Source organism: Poecile atricapillus, chromosome 1, assembly GCF_030490865.1.
Source record: "Poecile atricapillus isolate bPoeAtr1 chromosome 1, bPoeAtr1.hap1, whole genome shotgun sequence".
Lineage (NCBI taxonomy): Eukaryota > Metazoa > Chordata > Aves > Passeriformes > Paridae > Poecile > Poecile atricapillus.
Window position 1 is genome coordinate 4,714,925 of NC_081249.1, and position 21,047 is coordinate 4,735,971.

General features: G+C 42.4%; 1 protein-coding gene across 7 annotated transcripts in view; it reads right to left on the reverse strand.

Moving 5' to 3' along the window:
• Positions 1 to 8,389: 8,389 nt before the first annotated feature.
• The window catches only part of PRDM15 (PR/SET domain 15), a 36,450-nt gene continuing 23,792 nt past the window's right edge, over positions 8,390 to 21,047 (reverse strand). For 6 of the 7 annotated variants that reach the window (XM_058853154.1, XM_058853142.1, XM_058853159.1 and 3 more), the window contains 9 exons: positions 18,803 to 18,966; positions 18,275 to 18,354; positions 17,561 to 17,680; positions 16,775 to 16,906; positions 16,201 to 16,284; positions 15,810 to 15,985; positions 14,640 to 14,720; positions 14,098 to 14,310; positions 8,390 to 13,629 (listed from right to left, as the gene is read on the reverse strand). In XM_058853154.1, the coding sequence (XP_058709137.1) occupies positions 13,150 to 13,629; positions 14,098 to 14,310; positions 14,640 to 14,720; positions 15,810 to 15,985; positions 16,201 to 16,284; positions 16,775 to 16,906; positions 17,561 to 17,680; positions 18,275 to 18,354; positions 18,803 to 18,966 (1,530 nt within the window). In that variant the 3' untranslated portion in view covers positions 8,390 to 13,149. The remainder of the gene's footprint in view (positions 13,630 to 14,097; positions 14,311 to 14,639; positions 14,721 to 15,809; positions 15,986 to 16,200; positions 16,285 to 16,774; positions 16,907 to 17,560; positions 17,681 to 18,274; positions 18,355 to 18,802; positions 18,967 to 21,047) is intronic. The other variant, XM_058853149.1, reaches the window with a different exon arrangement.

Sequence of the window (21,047 nt, forward strand, 5' to 3'; positions counted from 1 at the left end):
ATTATTTTATTTAGCACAGGACATTAAAAAGTGGTCAAGGTACAAACCATTTTTAATTGAAACTAATTTTGGCAATGTTTCAACATCAAACTTTGATGAACAGCTTGGTGCAAATGTCTGATTTCTCTTTGAGCAATGAAAAAATCCCAAACATTTCCAACTAACCAAGGAAACATCAGATTTTGTTACCCTTTACTCCAGACCAACAATAAACACTCAAGATCTGGCTACAAACTACAAGTTTTTCATTGAACTGGGTGAGTTAAAGGTTTTCACATATGCTCCTAAAACACAGGAAAATTGCATCTTTGTCAGAAAAAATCACTTTAGTCCCAAGAAAGAGAAACTGGAATTCAAGGTCACAAATGTCATGCAAATATCATGGAATGGGTCAGCTTGGGAGGGACCACGGTGGCTCATCTGGTCCCACGTCCAGATTTTTTGTCCAGACAAATCTGGAATATCCCCAGGGAAGGAGCTCCACACCCTCTGTGGCTGATCTCTTCTGTATTTTTCTCTATTTTTCTGCTTGAGTTATTGAAATGAAAAGTTCTATGTGTACTTCTGATGCCTGTGTGTTAGGAATGTCAGTGCTTTAGCTGTTCAAAAGAAGCTATTCTGGAACACATTAAAAAAATGGATATAACCTGTTAAATTAGTCTCATGCTCCAAAACAAACTGGATCAATTTTTTGCAGTTTGGGCTCAAGGAGACTGTGAGCAACACACAGAGTTAGTAGTAAAATCAAATGAAGAATAATAATAGCATAGAAGAATACTAAAGATAAATGCTCTGTCAGACTTGCAATCCCCTGGAAATTCAAAGCATCCAAGAAAGATTTAATCTCTCTACAGGGCAGGTGGTTTTCATTTTTGTCTTTGCTACTGTGACAATCTCGTGTCACAGAGATAGTGGGACACGTTCAGGGGTAAGACTGAGCAAAAAAACTCCTCATTGTGAGCCAAATCCAAAGAATCCTGAAGTTAGGAGAGGAAAAGAAAATGCCAATATCAAGTATTTCACATCACAATTCTGCCAGCAAACTCCTCTGTGGTAACTTCATACTCCGTGAGCAGCCTTAGCAGAGAAGCTGCTCATTGCTATCTGCTGATAATGCACCAAATAAAACTTGCAAATCTCTGTGGCAAACAGATTTCCCACTGTCCCACAAATGCAGCAACACCTGAGTGCTTTGTACCTTAAAGCACAACTTCCTGCACAAAAGCACATCTTAGATTCAATAGCAGAATTTTGTAAAAATCAGAATTTTCTTATGTATATACTGTGACACTCTTTGGCTTAGGTCACAGAGACATTGTTAATGTTGGTCCAATTCTACTTTTTTCACCTTTAATTAAAACTCATTCACCTTTAATTAAAATGTCTACACCTGTAATTACACTTGATTACAGTGTTAAGAATAAAGAGCAGGATACACAAGAGCCAAACCAGCTATATTAAAAAGTCTGGTATATTATTGCTATTACATCCACAGAGTCTGCCTGTAATTTTCTGCAGAATTGGATTTTTTTTTGTTTTCTTTTGGAGTATATTTAATACCATTTAAAAACTGTAAAACACAATAGCCATCATGATAACAGCAGTGTACTAAGGAAAACACCATAGAAACAATAAAAGTTCCCCTTTTCCTGGAAAGATTCATACAAATCCTAATTTAAACTTAAAACTTATCCCTGAAAGGGAAGAAAACTCTGCCATGAAAAACAATTTGTTAAAATCTGCAAGGTCCTGCTCTTGGAAAAGAAAACCTAAACAGAAGTTCTCACGACATCACCTCTTCACTCTCTTTCCATATTAGTAATAGTTATCAATACAAACAGAAATCCAGGATAAGGAAAAATAATAATCCAGGAATGAAGGAAGAAATAAAACAGGTATAAGGCCTTGTTGAAGGGCTTCATGCAGGTGGGGCTTACCAAAGCTCAGGTGCAGGTAAACTGCAGTCAGTGTTATTTTCCAGGTAAACTGGAGTCAGTGTTATTTTCCAGGTAAACTGCAGTCAGTGTTATTTATTTCCCAGGTAAACTGAAATCAGGATTCCCTTCTAGCCCCGGAATATTCTGGCACAGGATCTGTGTGAAAGGTGAGATAGGAGTGACCTGCTGCTCCAGCTGTGGCTGCTCCTGCAAGTGTTCCCCAGTGGGATTGCAAAATGCCTGCATGCACTTCCCTACAAAGCAGCATTCTTTCCTTTCACACATGGCAGCATCAACCCAGTGCTCTTAAATTTGATTCCTGGGGCCACTGCCTGAAAGTTTTAGTTATATCACATTTCTGGGAATTTCTCTTGTAAAAATGGTAGTCAAGATTACAGTTTCCTCAAGGACATGATTTTTTGGGGGTTTTGGGGGGTTGTTTCTTTTTTTTTTTTGTTGTTGCTGTTCTTGCTTTTTTGGTTTTTTGGTTGGTTTTTTTTTTAATTACTGTTCACCTTATTTTGAGTATCTAAGGCCATATTTTGCAAATATTTACACCTTGCCAGAAGCCACAAGTTGTAACATTTTCATTGCAACCACACAGTAAGAGTCCTATGATCACCATGCCATGCTGAGAGTCCCTTTCTTACAATTTAAGCCCATGGCAGAGCTGTAAAATCTCTTTTCACACAAAAAGCCAAAGCAACCATAACCAGGAGTGCAATTCCAGTCACTGACACCAGCGTGGGACCCCACTGAACAGAGCTGCTTCCATTTTCCTGCACTTCTCAGGATGCAGCTCTGGGATTGGCACAGCTGCTGAATTGATGAGAAAATTGATGGAAAGAAAATAAAATAAAAAAAAAAAAAGAAGGATTTGCAGCTGAAAGCTGGTTTTTGGGGAGGGATGATAGAGAGAGAATTCAGTTTTCTGCTCAGCTGGATGCATGTTTGTATAAAGGAAGCCACAGGAATGTAAACCAGTGAGAAATAGTTCCACTGGCTTTTTGTCACTCTGAACAGATACAACAACAAACTTCATTACAAAAAATTCTCCCGGCCCATTCTCCATGGCTTCCCACCTCCTTCCTCTTCCCTGTGTGAGGAGCTCAAAAGATCTGCCAGATCAGCTGCTCTGAGAGCCACTCCCTGGCTTGCTCTATTCCCAGCAGCCTGGATTAGTTTTCAGGGTTTGAGGAGCCTCGGAGCAGATCAGCTGATGGATCTCAGTCAGAGGCAGACTTGGGGAGGAGGATGGCAACAAGCAGCTGGGAGGAGGCTCTTCACTTTCTCATACAGATCTGGAAGACAAACTCTGCCCAGTAGCCTCAAGCATCAGTGTAAAAGCCTGACTGTGTCTTCCCTGATGCTCCTGCTGATCCCAGTGATTATAAAACGTGGGTGCTGACATAATTCAGGGCTGAAAAAAGCGAGTGGGAAAGCGGGAAAACGTGCAGGAATCGCTGTGCCAACTCCATGGTGTTCAACAGGCACCACCCACACCACTGGCCTTGTACTCTTTGCACTTCCAGCTACTAAAAATACCCCTCTGGAAGTGTTCCCCTGCCAGAAAGTGGAATACTGCAAAGCTTTCCAGAGAAATGATGGGCTGGTATTCCAAGTGGGACCCTCCTCACGTTGTGAGAGTTTGATCCAAAACTTCTACAGCCAAGCTTGGAACTCCTGGCATCCCTAAAGACAGAGGGAAAGGCAGGAAGAGTAGTGTTTGTGCTGGACATTAAATAATCTGTGGTCAAGTAACTTTATTAAAGCCATTCCAGCCACAGTATTAATACCACTGGAACAAAATATCTCAAGTTATAATTATTCTAATTGACCAACTCCAGTAGCCACAGTATCCCAACGGCTGGAGGCAAAAACTACCAGAGGGAAAACTGTGGGAGAGCCTTTGAAATCCTCCTGTCCATAATGGCACAGCATCCTCTTGTCTGTACATCCCCCCTGACCACCCACATCCCCCTTCCTTCTCTCCACATCCCACCTGAACCTCTCACCCCCCCCTTCCTGGTTTTTATATTTTATTTGAACCTCCCACATCCCCTTTCCTTGTCTCCCATCCCAGCTGAACCTCCCACAACCCTCCTCCCTCCTCTCCACACCCCACCCACCCTCTAATCCTTCTGTTTGTACTTCTGTTAGTTCAGGCTCAACCCCACCATTCTCAATATCCTTCACCCCAAACACCTTGAAAGGCAATGGAGAGCTGGAAGGATTCTGGAAGGATTTGCAGACCACACACATTGATTTGCTGCTTCCAGACTCACAAATGTCCTGTGCAACCAGAATTTGTGATTTCTTTCAAGCATTAATTGATAACAGCAAGTTCTTGCTCTACTTGAATTACTCCTTAGACCACTCTTCATTTTGATAAATCACTTACAACTTAATTTCTAGACACCTTTCCAAGTAGGCAGACTCAGAAACAGTGGCTGTACTGTGAGAAGACAAAGCAAATTAAGAAGGAAATGTGTGTTTTTCATAATTAGAATGACAGCTATCCCCTTTACTACCTACAAATGCTCTCAGGGGTGAGTGCATAACTTTAAAACAACAGCAGTAAACAGAGCACTCTTTTTTTTCCAAGCTCTTTCTGCTGGGAAAACCTCATATCTCTATTCAACTCACTTCTTAAATAACCACACAAGTATATCATGCCTGGAGGAAAACTTAGTGCATGTTGGGATTTGCATGTATTTCATGGGAAAAAAATAGTGAAAAAGGGAGGAGAGTGAATGAGAAATAGGTGCATTTGCCTTCAGGACAAAGTTTCCAATTTTTCTCTTTGATTATGCAATATTAAATATTGTGTGTCTGTGTGTTGTGTGTGTCTTTAGAATGATGCTTTGTCACTGATTCCAGTCTCTTCAGCAAAAATCTATTTGCATCAGCATGGACTTCACAGGAGGGCAATAAAGCAGCAGTTCTTTGCTTTTAAAGACACACACAGCCCCAAGAAGAACCCACTCCTGCCCAAACACCCCCAACCTATGCACCCATATTGCAGTTCAGCAATTTTACTCCCTAACGAGGGCACAGGTGCCATCTGCATGTCAGAAAAGGTATTTATTGCTTTGAAGGCTCTAATGGGGGTCAGGGCATTGGTGTGGAGAGAAGGGAAAAGGAGTGTAAGCATGCAGTTTATTTATTATTGTTTTATCTACCAGTATAACAGACTGAGCTATTCTTTTGTATGTCCCTTTGCAGAGCAAGGATCTTGGGTTATTACTTCCCCACCCTTTCCTGTAATGAGCTGATTTGGTTCTTTTAGAGGTTTTTTTTCTGATTGCAAAGTCCTCCTTTACTCCAGTGTCACCCCTCTGAGAACTCTCCTGTGCCTGACGTGCGTGCAGGCAGCACAGAGGTTTGTTCTGTGCGTGAGAAAGGACAATCACCCTGGAGAAAACCGCTCCCAACCTCGCTTCCACAATTCCCAAAAGCCACAAAACCTGGGCCTTCTTCATTCTCTTATCACTGGGCATCTCACTGCTGGCTTCCTGCGTGTTGCTGCACATAACTGTTTTATTCATTTAATAAATTCACACACTGAGCACGCAGCAACACTTTTCCCTGTGCAGGTGACAGAACACAGTGAAACTTTTTCTCTTTTTGATTCTGCTGCACTTCTTGCACTTGGGTTTCTCAGTCTCTTTTGAGCTGAGTTTTTCTGGAATACTCCCTCACAGGGAATTCTCTTTATTTCAGTTCTCTGGGTTAGGAAGAAAACTTTAAAGCTCGTTAGGATCTTGTTTCTTGTGTTTATTAGGATGTTAGCACAAAACTTGGCAGGTTTTTCTAGACTTTCTGCACAAGTTTAAATCACTATAATTTGGCACACTTTGGTTCTGATGGCATAAAATGGCCCTGAACCATGCAGTTGTTTTCATTTTTATATCTATTTTTACTTTATTAACTATAGACACGTGTATTGTTTTAATATATTAACAAATGAGTTTTCTATACCTACTTATGTAACTAAAACTGCAACTAACTTTCAACCAATCACTCTTTGTGCCCTTAAAAACTGCAGAATCATGGAGAAGAAGGAAGGAGATCTAAGAACTACACTTTTTTTCCTCTGTCTTTACTCCGTGTATTAAACACTTTAAAATCTGTATTTTTCACTTCAGTGACATACTAAACATTCTACTGCTTTTTATTTAATTTTTTTATAAATCCTGGTTTACCCAGGGATATTTGGAAGCTTTTCTGTCAGTGACAAATAGGATTAACACTTTTTTTGGAGAATAGGACAAACAGAGAAATGTCCATTTCTGGATTCCTACACACAGATTCTGTGCAGTAATCACCCATCAGTGAATGGCCCTGCAGCCAAGCACAGCCTGCCATCAGTTCAGCACAGCAGCCTGAGCTTGCATTCTCTCACCCATTTTTTAGCTGTACTTCCAGTGTGCCTCGTTGCCCCTCAGGCCCCTCTTTCCCCCCAGTTTTGAGTCCCTTTCTTGCTGAGAGAGTTGGGGCTGTTCAGGCTGGGGAGGAGAAAGTTGTGTGGAGACCTCAGAGCAGCTTCCAGTGCCTGAAGGGGCTACAGGGAAGCTGGAGAGGGACAATGCACGAGGAACCGGAGTGACAGGAGAAGGGGGAATGGCTACAAACCAAGAGTAGGTTTAGATTGGATCTTGGAATTGTTCCCTGGCAGGGTGGGCAGGGGCTGGGATGGAATTGCCAGAGCAGCTGGGGCTGCCCCTGGATCCCTGGCAGTGCCCAAGGCCAGGCTGGACATTGGGAGCTCCTGGGACAGTGGGAGGGGTCCCTGCCATGGCTGGGCTGGGAATGGGTGATTTTTAAGGTCCCTTTCAACCCAAACCATTCTGTGATAAGCAGGAATAGGACAAGAGCCTCCAGCTGTGCCAGGGGAGGCTCAGGTTGGACACCAGGAAGAATTCCTTCACAGAAAGGATGGTCAGGCACTGGAAGAGCTGTCCATGGAGGTGGTGGAGTCCCCATCCCTGGAGGTGTCACCTGGACGTGGCACTCAGGGCTGGGGACAAGGTGGGGATCAGACACAGCTTGGACTCGATGATCTCAGAGGTGTTCTCCAGCCCAAAAGGATTCTGAGATTTTACATTCACTAAACATGAAAGATACGAGTCCTGGAGACTCCGAGGCTCCCCTGAGCTCTGTGCAAAGCTGTGCTGGGACAGGCACTGAGATGAGCACGTGGCTTGAGGGGAAGGAAGGCTGGCAGAGCTGGTGTCTGCTCTCATTAACAACACCCTGCACGTCAATCCCAACCCACAGCTCTGGCAAACGAGCCAGAGCTTGTGTGCCTCCTTCCCTGAGCTTCCATCACCCATCACAGCAGGAACCTAAGGCTCTGGTGGGCAGGAGAAGGGTGGGAATCTGTAGAAAATGAGCATCACGTGTTTCTCCTGATTTTAACTCCTCATTCTGCCATTACTACTCTTTTTTTTTTTCCTACTTTCTTTCTTTTTTTTTTTTTCTTTCCTTTTCTTTTTTTTTTCTCCTACACTTCTGGGACACCTTAAAAACCTTCTAGAATCAAAACCTGCAAGTAAAAAGGAAAACACAGGAAAGCACTCGAGTGACAGCAAAGATTTTAGGACTGAAAAACTTGGCTTTAAATGAAATAAACTTCCAAACCCAGTAGTTTTTCTTGCTTTTCATATCAGCACCCAACAATCAGCTTTTCAAAAGTGTTAGCATCTAACCAGGCACTGTAACTGGCCAACAGAGCTCCTGGATAAAGCAGGAACACAAGGGCATTACACCCCAAATGTCGACAGAATTCTTCCTCTGGCAGTGACACTGAAATCTCCAGGACTCTTTCTGCTCAGATATTGGAAATTTAGCAACAGTGAGTTTGGACTCTTTGGATTAGTGATGCAGTGTTTCAGCCATCATCAGCTGCGCAGGAGAGCTGGAAAGGGACTTTTTATAAGGGTACGTAGTGACAGGAGAAGGGAGAATGGCTCTAAACTGAAAGAAAGTATGCTTAGGTTTGGTATTAAGAAGAAATTCTTCCCTGTGAGGGTGGGCAGGCCCTGGCACAGGGTGCCCAGAGCAGCTGGGGCTGCCCCTGGATCCCTGGCAGTGCCCAAGGCCAGGCTGGACATTGGGAGCTCCTGGGACAGTGGGAGGTGTCCCTGCCATGGCAGGGGTGGCACTGGATGATTTTTAAGGTCCTTCCCAAACAGAGCCATTCTGTGCTTTAAGATCCTACTGCAGAATCCTGTCTGAACTGAGAGCAGCAGCACAGATGCAGAACAGCCCTGCAGCACCCAGGAGGAAAAATAAATCCAGAAGAGCTTTCTCAAAGCATTTTAGGGCAAGAAACATCCTTTCCAACCATGGTTGCACTGATTTTTTAACAGCTTCCTGCCATGAACATTGCAAAATCAATACTCAAAACAGTCAGGTTGAAGAGAAACATGATAGAAATATATTTTTTCCTTTATCCTGCTGCCATCATGGGATTTTGGGTTTGCTGTAGCAAAAAAAAACCAAACAAACAAAATAAAACCAACAACTTCTATATGGAAACAAACCTTGGTAACGAATCTCAGAGATTCAAGTCACTTGGCTGCATGTCAGTCCCAAAACTTCAGAGCTTTGCTGTGCATCATGGTGTGGGTGAGCAGATCCTCCTCCCATATTCATCTCCTTTTACAGATGAGGCCAACAGTGAGAGGGTCAAGAACACAAGGGTTAAAGAGTTTCCAACAGGAACACCCAAATCAATAATAAATGTCAGGTCAAAAGGAACCAGGAGTGACATTATGATTACTGTAAACAGCAGCAGGGAAATCTCATCACTGGCCAAGAATTCACAAAGGTATTTACCCCATTTGCATGGGGTACCTATAGTTTGGGTATGACTGTCACTTGGATGTGTGGAATTTATTCCATTCCTGGTTTTCCAGATGAGAAACTGAGACATCTTTGTGTATACAGAACAAATCACTGACAAACTGGCAGGGAATTCAGTTCTTGAAATAAATCCAACTGTAACCTGGAAGTTAACTTCAGACAATCTCTGGAACAATAAGAGTACAGAAATGTGGCTGGTTAGACTGGCAGGAGACTGGCTGGAGGGTTTCTGCAAAAATACTCACTTTTCACAATGACACAGTTAAAAAGGGGGTTTTATAAAGTGTAGTAACACTTGATACAGTCAATTCTCCTGAGAGAACTCAGCACAGAAACTATGAAAGATGCAATCTCTCCTGCTCTCTGTTATTACCAGTAACAAGCTACAGAATAAATATTTTAGATTCTAAATATTTTAAAATGCTACCCCGTGTTTCCATAATTTGGGATGTACAAGGTTCCACGGGATGAGGGTTAATCTTACTTCTTTTGAGGCAAATATGAGAGATATGAAGGAAAAAAAAATGTTTATCCTAATAATATCTTAGTTAAGGAACAGTAAAGAATAACACTGGCAGAGAAAGGATTCTGTACCTCGATGCTCCTTTACTTCAGAGCCCAGTGTGCCACAAACAGCATTCAATTAAATAATAGTCTTAGCAATAAACAATGACAATACACAGAACACCACACAACATCACTCCTTTGGCTCAAAGTAATTCCAGTTTGTGACTGAACAGTTGTTATGCAAAAACCTCCAACAGGTGGCTGAAAACAATAAAGCCTTCACATCCTACAGCTGAAAAGGCAAGGAACAAATTGGCAGAGGAAATTTAGATTGCACATCCCTTATGGAGTGGTTTTATTTCTTATGCAGTTTGAAAACAGCATCAGTACAACTTTGGTATTCACCTGGAAAAGGCTTAGTTGGGAGAGCAGCTGCTGCTTGTCCAAGGGAAGCTCTGTCTGAAAAGGCAGCAATTTCCAACATCTCCAAACAAAACAATTTGAAACAAAAAGCAAACAGACTAATTTGTTCTGGATTTTTTTTTTTTTCCCATGGTGTAGCACACCCAAGATACAGTTGTTTTCTCATAGGGATGTTAATAACAGGAGTAATAATAAAATCATGCTGGGAGATGATGAGGCACCATCTCAAAGGAGTGCTCTGGGAAGATCAACTTTTAGAGAGCTTTCTATTGCCTGGCCTAACCAAAGCCTTCCCAGTGGTTATATTTTCCTCTCCTGAACATTATTTAAGGTAATTTTTACAGGAAGAACAATCACCCACTACAACAACCTTCCCAGAGTTGTGTCACTGGAGGTTTAAAAGAGGTAATTAGACAGGATGCTGGTTAATTGTGATTTTATGATTCTATCACCTCACCTATGCTCCCTTTCCCCCAAAAAAAGGCTGGACCAGATCAATCACCTTTTGAGGTGCCTTCCAGCCTGGGCTGTTCTATGATTTTGGGGATGCTGAGAAATTGAAGAGGGACCTTTTCAAATGAAAACCAGCATGCAAGTACTTACTGAGGGAACATTCCTTCTAAAATCACCTGGAATCAACCAATGCCAGAAAGGCAAGATCCTATTGCCTGGGTGAGGTTATTGAGGCCAGGTAGCACAGAAGGGATGCCAAACCCCATAAGAGTACAGAAGACCAGGGTATCACATTAGGATAGAGATTTTGTGAAGCCAGAGAGGTCTCTAAAGGTTGATTTCCTTTTATCAAACAGGAAATTATGTGTTAAAATGATGCAGGTTGATTCAATGCAGCACAAATGCCACTGTCAGTAGTATCAACATTAGAGTTCATCTGCTCTGCTAAGGCAAAAAACCTCTTCCTCCCCAATTACAAGCCTAATCTCTATTTATATGTGTCTCAAAAACACCTTGATTGTGTAAAAATTCCGTGTTTACCATAACAACTCGACCTAGGAGCTCTCCATTTGCTTTCCTTCCCTTTTTTTCCCCTTTTTTTCCATAGTACCCTGCCAAAACATAATGTGCCTTTACCAATTAGGCACCAAACACAGGGGGAAAAAAAAAAAGTTTCAAGTATATAAACAATATATTTCATAAATAAAACCTGGGTTCCTCTTGCCCAGTGGTTTGGTGTGAAACACAAGCATTTGTGGACAGGACAGCTGAGGAGAAACTGAACTAGCTCAAGGCAGTGGTGAAATAATCCAGGAACTGTACTCAAGATGTCAGGCCAAAAAAATTACAGGATCTCAGTATTTGTGTGAGAAGTACCTAAGGAAGACAAAAGTGGGTAGGGAATGAAAAATTCTCTTTCCCACACTGCTGAAAGGTTCCTTTCTTTCTGATATGCATCCCTGTCCCATCAAATACTGGTCCCTCTCATGCAGGTATTTCATGGACCAGATGACATTTAAATAAAAACAGTTCTGCTCTTCTGACACACAAAATCTGTCCCCAGAAATCCCTTTCCAATCCCTGTCCTGCAGCTTTACACAAAGCCTGCTCTACCAAGCCTCTGGCCACAGCCACGGCACCAAGAAAACCACTGGAGGTTCATTTTAATATCCAGACATTTATACTTTGGGAGAATTTGTTGTAGAGATTATAAGGCAACCTTTAGGGGTGAAGTAGTCCGTGTTAATAGAGACTTTCAAAGCTGAAGTCGTTCCTACTCATATTTTTGCTAAAACATACAACTTTTTCATAAATACCATAGGCACAGACAGGATTTTTACAACCACCAATCCATCCTCACTGTCAGACACAGCAGCCGCTTCATCCTCAGGAAAAAAAAAACCCTTCAGCACAGTTCTGTGGCTCAGTCTGCTGCCCCAAAGGACCTTGTTCTTCAACCACAGCTGGGTTTCCCCTTCAGGATTCCAAGCAACAATATTTTTTTATATATATATATATATGCATATATACATATATATATTTAGTTTATTCCTTTTTGCCATCAGCTCATTTTCCCTGTGGGAATAATACTATCTTCTTGACATGCAAAAGTCCAGACTGCACATCCATGGATGGAGAATGAAATGAAGGGGCACTGTCAGCAAAGATGTGTTTGACCAACCCACAACTTGCATCCCCAGCAGTCATGCAAACCTCACCCATTATACACTGGGGCACACTGACTCCATGTGGCAGGACACAGAATATGCTTCAGACATTCCTTTTGCTTTTTCTTGCACTTCACACAACCTTGTGTGTGGCTGTGGACTTGGGAAATAAATTTTGGAAACAGAAGGAACAGAAGCCATATGTTTTTTCCATGAGAAGGGGCAACATGGGCATGAAAAAATTCATGGATTGTGTTGGTAACAGTGTTTTTCACACAAATATTCACCAGGAACACACAGTAAAATACAAAGGCTATATATATATATGTATATGTATATATATATAAAAAGAATGCTTTCTCAAATGTTTATTACACGATGTAATAAGTCTAATTGAAAAAAATTCACATCCTGAACTTCATCAAAGGGGTCTAATTGCTCTTCAGGCCTATTAGCTAAAAGCAAGATTGAAAGAGCAGGTTTGAAAAATTACATAAAACTGTATCACATTCTTCTTTCAGTTTGTAATTGGTTTGATTGAAACTTGACTAGAAGACCATAGAAGTTTGCTTCAGCATTAGACCAGCTCTCTGGCTCAAGTAGCACTAACACTGTCTGATGGGTACAGGGCTTTTCCCATGACTAAAATGGAAATAATTGGTAATATTTTCTTCCACACCACACTCATGCCCACCCCAAAACCCCAAATTCCACCTACTTTACCGATGTTGTTAGATACAAGACTTAAAGAAGATAAGAAACAAAGACAATTCTTGTTTTGCCCCTTTGTGTCTTCACATTTCAGTCTTTTCCAGCTGGCCACAAGGACATTCCACCCACTGTGAACAAGGTCTTCAGATGTCATTTCCAGACTTGGAATGAAGTGACATGGTATGGCTGAAAGGGTTTTTTGTACATCACAAAGTGATGTACACAAGTGCCGCAAAATTTAGGATTTCCCTGCTGTGGTTAAGGTGTGTGATGATGCACCTGTCAAATCTCAATCCTAGTGCACAACTGCAAGGGGCTGCTAAATTTGTGGTGAGATTTTGTTTTTTCCCTGTTATTTTTTTAAGACAGTGCAAGGTCTAAAGACTGCACGAGAATCTCAGACCAGGGTGTTGCAGGGTGATCTGCCAATTTCAGCTTAAATTTCAACATATAAACATTTTCCCATCTCTGTTTGGTATCCAGCAAACAATCCTATTAGAAATTTTCCAAAGGTCAGTGTGGGGATGTTTTATTTTTGTGTCTCTGAGCACTGTCCATGCCAGCACTTCCCCAGGTATAAATTAGTAGCTGTACATCTGCTGCTGCTGCTGCTCTGTGGGAACGGGCTGCTGGCCCGGCTGCTGCGGCGCGGCCGGCGCCGGCGGCTGCAGGACATCAGTCTGAGGCACTGACCTCCAGCTCAGGGGGTGCTGTTCTGTCATCTGGTTCCCCAGGGGAGCAATGGAGTTCACCAGGGTGGTCAGGTTAATGAAATGGGCCACGGACTGGGGGTTGGGCGCCTCGGGCTGCGGCGGCAGCTGAAGGTCGCTCTGGCGGTTGTGCAGCATGGCCGAGCCGCTGACTGTGTCGAAGGTGACGGTCAGGATGGAGTTGTCCAGCTGCAGCTGGCGCTCCGGGGCGCTCAGGTGGCCCACGGCCACGGGCTGCAGGTTGGTGAACTGGCTGCCGGCTGCCGTGGTGATGGGGGTGACGGTGATGTTGGTGAGCCCCACGGAGCTGGAGGGGGCCGTGACGTTTGGGTCGCTGAGGGTCACCACCACCTGAGGAGAAACACAAAGGGAACCTCAGCCTTGCAGCTTCCAACTGACCATCAAACACCAGGGAAGAGCTGGTGGGCTCAACGTGTTGCCAGCAAGACAAGTCACAAGCAGATGGGAACGCAGGAAACTTGGAATGTACCAACTTCCACGTGTAGAGATAAGATGGTGATGGGAGAGAGGGATATGTGACATTCAGAACAAACAGCCCAATTAACTTTCACTCTTTTAATCACAGCTTCAGCCAGTTAGTGATATCTAGCAAACAAACTGGTGCTAACACCAGAGGAAATGAAAGCAAACATGAGGAGCATATCGGTCCAACTTCTTGGGTCTTTAAACCCATCTTTGTATAACCACAATTTATCCAATCAGCTCCAAATGTTCCAACCACTTCTGTGATGTTTATTAACCAAAAGAAGGGTTATCCCTCCAAGCAATGCCACCCATCACCCTCCTCCTGCAGCTCACCTGTTGGATGCTCTGTACAGCTGAATTAGTCTCATCTCCAACATTCCCTGTGAATTCACCTTCCTTCTCTGTGTATTCACTGAAGGCAGGGTCCTCAGGCACTTGAGCTTCCTCCTCCTCACCTGACTTCTGTTTTTGTTTCTGGCCACGTTTAGGAGTTTTTACGTGCTGCTTCCCTTCTGGTAGTTCACCCTGTTCCAAGGCTAATTCCGGCTGCAGCAACACATTTCCAAACAAAACATCAACTCCTTTTGCTTAGTGAGGTTCCAAGTAAGAGACAATCACCTGAAGCTGGCTTACTGTCAGTTCTCAAGCAAAGAAACAAACTTTAGCAAAATCCTGACTCCAGGGATTGAGACCTCACCCTGTAATTACATTCTGCCTGTTATACAACCAAGCAGATCAGCAGCTTGTGGCTGCTTGGACATGTTCCACTGGGGCTGACTCTCTAAAAAAGCACATTCCTCACCCATCAGCCCACGCCCAGCTATGTTATGTACCCAAAAAGTGATGTCCCACCTCCCCCTGCAGCAGGAACTCACCTGAACAATCCCAATTGAAGAGGCATCAATGGTCGTCGTCTCTGGCATCGGCTCTAAATCATCAATCCTCACTGAAAGAATCTGAACACCAAGAGGTGTCAGCTGCAGAACTGACCACAGGCAAACAGCACTGCACTTCCCCAACAAACCCCATCACCAAGCAAAAGTGAGGCAATCTAATAGTATTTAATACAGGGACTTAACTGTGGCTTTTTAAAATAACCTCTTGGCATATCATCTTTTCCCTCCTGCTGAAATCCAGCAACATCTAAACACAGTAAAAGAACATGTCTATTTTCATATTCTAGACAGAACATAACCCTCTGGGAAGTGATGAGTTCTACAGAGAACAACGTGTTTGGAAAAAAAAATATTATGTTAGCATTTCAATTTATAAACCTATCAACTGTGTCCTACTTCATTATTTTCGGATGAATCTACACATCACAGCTCATCAAAGCATAGAGACAAAGTGCCCTCTGGATTTCAGATATGTAGCTGCATTTGAAATCCCCAAATCAATAAACAAAGCATTTTGTTGACTTCCTTCCCAGTCATCATGATAAAACAGCAAAGTAATGCTAATGAAAAATTGGTAGTTAAAAAAAGTTTAAAAAGCTTCAAAGGGAATAGACAAGCCTTTGTCAAACCTAAACAAGAAATGCTGAGGAGAAACACAATATTTAGAACACAGAAAAAAAACCATTGGAGGCAGACAAAACACCCCTCTAATCCGGATTCTCTCCAGTCAGCATTCATCTCTAATACTGAGAATAATTTTGTATCATCAGCAGATGCTCCCATCACCTCTCTATTCACCACTTCTTTCAGATCACTTCTGAATATTGAAAACACAATGAGGAAAAAAGAATCAATTATACTCACTAATGGATGGACACAAAACATGAAAAAACATATATTTAAGCCAGGGCAGAAAAATAATGCAGATTTAAATAATCAGAAGAACTTCATTTTTAGGGACTGAGAATCAGATAATAAAATGGCTGATTTAGTTAAGTCCATGTTTTACTACTTAAAACTGGGGAAAAGAACAGAAAAAAAAAAAGAGAGAAGAGGAAAGAAATTCCTTTCAAGTCACCAAAGGCCATAAACATTCTTTCAAAAAAAAATAATAAAAACTTCCACAATCCTCCACTGAAACTCCCTCACCTCTGGGTGTTTACGCCTCATGTGTCGACTCATGGACGCCCTGGTAGAAACTTTTGTTCCACACAGCTGACAGCTCTGGGCTTCCACCTTGTCATGGGTGAGCTGGATGTGCTTCTGCAGCATGTAATCAGTGACATACTTCTTATCACACACTGAACACGTCCACTGTTTTCCTACTGGTGGCAGAGGGAAGGAAGGAAAGCCCATGGGTGAGCATCAGATTGCCAGTGCCTCGACGAGAGCAACAGCTTGGGTTTGGCTAGTGGTTTAGGGAACTGCACAGTTTGGTAATAGGATGTGCAGCATTAGTTCCAAGACTGGCCAGTCTAAATCAAAATTAAGGGGCAAAATTAAGGTAGTTTTGCTGGATACTGTTTTTTAGAGGGTTTACCTGTATGAATCAACTTGTGAGTCTCCATTGTATTTCTCTCGCTGAACGTCTTGCCACAGAGCTCACACATGAAATCTTTGATTCCTGCATGAAAAGCACATTTGGCACCTGTGAAAGCAACCTAAAGGTATCTGGGACAATTCTGAGTTTTGTATTAGTAACAAAAAAAAATCACAGAAAAAAAAGGCAGAAGCCCAGCTTCACCAGCTATTTTTATCTAATCCATTCCACTGTATCCAGCAGAAAATAAATCCCAGAGAAATGGATGTGGGAAGTAAGATTTTGTTTTGGGAAATTACAAACTCAACACTAACTTAAAACAAACCCAACACTGTAGAGCTACCCTAGACCAAGAACTTAAAAAAAAAAGCAAAAATTGAAACCAACTAAACTGCATTTATCTGTAGAACAAGCAGTCCTGGCTGAGTACAGGACAAAAATCTCACTTTTCAAAGAGCAGAACACGCATATTTTAATAGTTTATGTCATACTGTCTGGCTGTTCTAGGTAAGAGTTATCTTGGGAAACATTTAATTGATTCAGTGCAACTTATGTCTGTCTTTGAAGTCCTCACCTGTGTGTCTTTTGTAATGTTTCAGCATGTTGACTTTCTGTGCAAATTTTCGGTGACATTCCTTGCACTCGTACTCCTTAATCCCTTTGTGAAGCTTCATGTGGTGACGAAGGGCATGTTTTGTCTTCATTCCTGTGAGACAGAAGGCACAGGACACTTAGTCCATCACTCCCACCTTCAGGGGACAGCGCAGGCTCATGTTGTTAACCAACAGCTCTATTTTATATTTGCTGTGAGTCCACTGCTGTGTGTTTTTAATTGTTTATGTAGCAATGCACTTCATCATTATTATTTTAATTCCAGGAAAAAAAAGCTCTGGAAAACATCTGAGTGATCACTGATAGACAAACAAAACAGCAGGGACAAGCAAAGATAAAATATCCTTAGAGGTGTCAGACTGCCTTTCACTAAAATACCAGCTCACATTTGTCAAGTTATAACACAAGAAATTAAAGAAGCTGAAGTGACTGTGACTCTTAAGGCTCTTACAGAGAGAAATTACTCTATTTTTTAAGCCTGTAAACAGCCCAGAATGAAAAAAATCAACTTCCACTCACTTTTGTGCTGCAAATCAGGCATTCCTTAACCTGACAGAAACAAATGCTACTAAAATCAGTGTTGTCTTACAGGCCATGAAACCAAACTGTACAAAATTAGGGCAGCTCATGTAACCATAATGCTCCTGGTTAATACATTTTCTACCTCTCAGCACAGAAGTTGTTTAAATTCAAATATTCACCTGCTACTCAGTATCACAATGAATGGAAAACAAGGCATCAGACATACCTTTGCCACACTCTGCACACAAGTATTCTCGGATATTATCATGGACTCGCATATGTTCTTTTAACATGTCTTTTCTAGCAAATGATTTGCCACATTGCTCACAAGCATGACTTTTTACACCTTGAAAATAAATTTAAAAGACAACGTAAACAAAAAAAAAATGTTAATGAGTAATGTGCATCTCCTAAAAATTGATTAAAGTGGTGAATTAGAGGGCAACAGCCCACCTATGCTGACAACCACACCTTTCATGGATATTGGAGCCCAAATTAAATTAGAGGACTTTGAAGAGAGAGAAAAGCTGGCTTTTTGTGTGAGAAAAAGACGATAAAGCCTGAGGTAGGAGAAGACTGAATAGCATGAAATAGTAATGAGCTGTTAAAAATGATTTTGCAGTAGCAGGTTTCAGCCTGTGTAATGGTGAGAAGGTGGCATGGATAAGAATTTGGAGAAGAACAGAATACAGAATTAGGTGAATCCTGCAAACATATTAACTAGGAATTTGGATTGTGTGTCCAGATCAAATGTATTCATTAATATTACCTGCTTTAGAAAACTGGTTTACTATAAAAGAATAAATATTCTATTTGTCTTGTTGTAATGTAGAGTGAAAATCCTCTAGACAAAAAAAAAAAAAAAAACAAAAAAAAAAAAGGCAGGCACTGGCAACAGCAATTTTTCTTTAGTATTGATTAAGAAACACAACATTTTTACCTGTATGTATAAGCTTATGTCTTTCCAGATTTCCTATACTGTTAAAAATCCTCCCACAGATTTCACATGGATGGATGTATCTGAAACCAAAGAGACCAAAAACTGTGATTCTTCTCTTGAGGCAGAGGTGATTCTCAGGCATCTCTGCCACTTAACTGTATTTTGTTTGCTGATACTAACTACTATAAAAGTTCCTTGAAGCACAAGTTTTGCTAAATGAGCCTTAAGAAACCTCCAAGTTGACTGCAAGCTTGGAGCAGTCTGGCATTGCTATACACTCATTTTTTTTTTCAAAAAACATTTATTAAAATCATTGATTTATACTTTGCAAAGGCCAAACTGGGGGGCTGCTGACTCATCAATCTGTGTGAAGCCAACCACAAGAGACATGCGTTTCAAGCTCGTAATAAACATTTTAACCCCCATTTCACAGTTCTTTTAGCACAGCCAAATTCTCTAAGAGTACCCCAGGTGGCAGAACCATTAGAACTCCAAGCAGACAGCTCTTCTCAGTGGAACAAGCCTTACTTCTGCACATTGGGGTCGGGCAGGTTCTCCCTGTGGATGACCATGTGCGCGTGGTACGTGGCCTTCAAGGCGAAGCGCCGGTTGCAGATGCTGCAGCCGTAACCCTTCTCCTTGTGCACGTCCATGATGTGCTTCAGGTACTCCTTCCCTCTGCCAAAGGTCAGCTGGGGAATGAACCAATAGTGAATGGAAGGGGGAAAAACATCCTTGGCACGACAATGACTGTGTAACGTCGAGCAGACATAAATATCCCGTGTACCACTGAAATCCCGTGTGCTGCCAGATGAAAAACCTGTGACAACTGGATTTAGGCCTCAAACTCTTTGGACAATACAAGGATGCTGCTACAGGACATCAATTCACTCTTTTCTCTAGCTGGAGATGGTGTCTCCACCTCTGCACAAGAAGAGGACCTCCAGTTGTTGGTGCACTGAGGAACAGCCACCTTTAAGCTCCACCAGCTCACCTTGAGTACTGTGAGCAGTTTTGGTCACCACAGTATAGGGACATTAAAGTACCAGAGAATGTCCAAAGGAGGGTGAAGGGTCTGGAGGGGAAGTCTTGTGAGGAGCCACAGAGGGTCTGTTCAGCCTGCAGGAGACTGAGGGGAGACCTCACTGCAGTTTCAACTTGCTCACAGGGGCAGAAGGAGGGGCAGGCACTGATCTCTGCTCTGTGGTGACAGTGACAGGACCCCAGGGAATGGCCTGAAGTTGTGACAGGGAAGATTTAGGTTGGATATTAGGAAAAGGTTCTTCCCCCAGAGGGTGGCTGGGCACTGAACAGGCTCCCCAGGTTCTGGTCACAGCAGCCAGAGCTCAAGGAGCGTTTGGACAATGTTCTCAGGCACATGGTGGGATTCTTGGGGCAGCACAGAGCCAGGAGTTGGACTCAGTGTGCCCTGAGGGTCTCTTCCAACTCAGCTTATTCTGTGATTCTGTAAGAGTGAGGGCATCACAGATGGAGAAAACATCTGCTGGGCTCCAGGGGCATGGTGAGCTCCTGCCTGCACCGTCAGCTTTGGCAGCAGCTCCTGAAGGGTTGGAATTCCCAGGCACTGCAGGGCAGTGACTCTGGCTCAGCTCCTGGAAGTGCTGCAGCTACAACAGACAGGTGCTGCACTACTGAGCTCCAGATGTGCACATCCAGATGTGCTCCAGCATATCCATATATGTTTCAGCATGCCAGGGGAAGTGCCATAATGACATGGTCTTTTGCTCCAATTCTGGAACTAGTCAGGGCATTTCTAACAGCACTGCACAGCTTGGTGAACGTGTACTTTGAGACCAGAAAAACAGATTTTTCAAGAGCTCAGAAGAGAGATTTCTCCAAGATGTTCTCTCTTTGGCTGTTCAGTGTTCCCATCTCCTGACATCAAATCCCATTTCCCACAGCTGTTCCCTTACACAACTGTTTACTTCACAAACACCTGCAAAAGCACTAAAAAAACCCCCAAGTTCCAAAAAGATCTTTCTGATTTGAATGGCCCAACTGCCCTCACTTGGAAGCACACAATTTTATATAGTTTATGTACCCATAAAGTGCCAGGCAGGAAAATCAGCACAGTGAAAGCAAGCACATGATGAAATGCTGTGACACCACACCTTCACATGTTTACCAACACAAAATCAGTTTGCACTTAAAACCAGCTCCTGGGTAAGAAAACTGAAATATTATTATCTCCAGGTCTCAAAATGAAGATAAAGTAAGAACTTTCACCACATTAAGTGTGGGCTATGAAATAAGCTCTGATTTCCACGGATCAATTCAGCAGCTGAACAATCAAAAACCCCCTGTCCCTGGGTCAGTTCTGCTGTTCTCACTGGCTGGTTTTGCATCCCACCTGTCCCAGTACTGTGTGCTCACCCAGGAAGGCCACAGAGCCTTTAAGAACACGTTATTTCTTTAGAAAATGGCAAAAGCCACACAGTGAAAGGTTTAAAAAGTCTGCTTCTCTCAGCTGACAAGTGAGCTATGTTCCTGCAGCACTTCCAACACCATCCTGTTTGTACTGGAGTAGGGCAAGAAAAAGCAGTCACTGAACTTAAGCAGCAGTCTTCATCCTCTGAACTGGATATCCACTAATGAACCTTTTGACTTCATAAAAATTAATCAATTTGTGGACTCTATCAATTAGAAATGCTGTAACCATTTTAAGTTGCACATAATTAAAAGGTAGTTTGAGATGTGAGTGTTCCTTTATTGATCCTTCCTCTAATTTTGCTTGTTTTCTTCCTCACAGGAA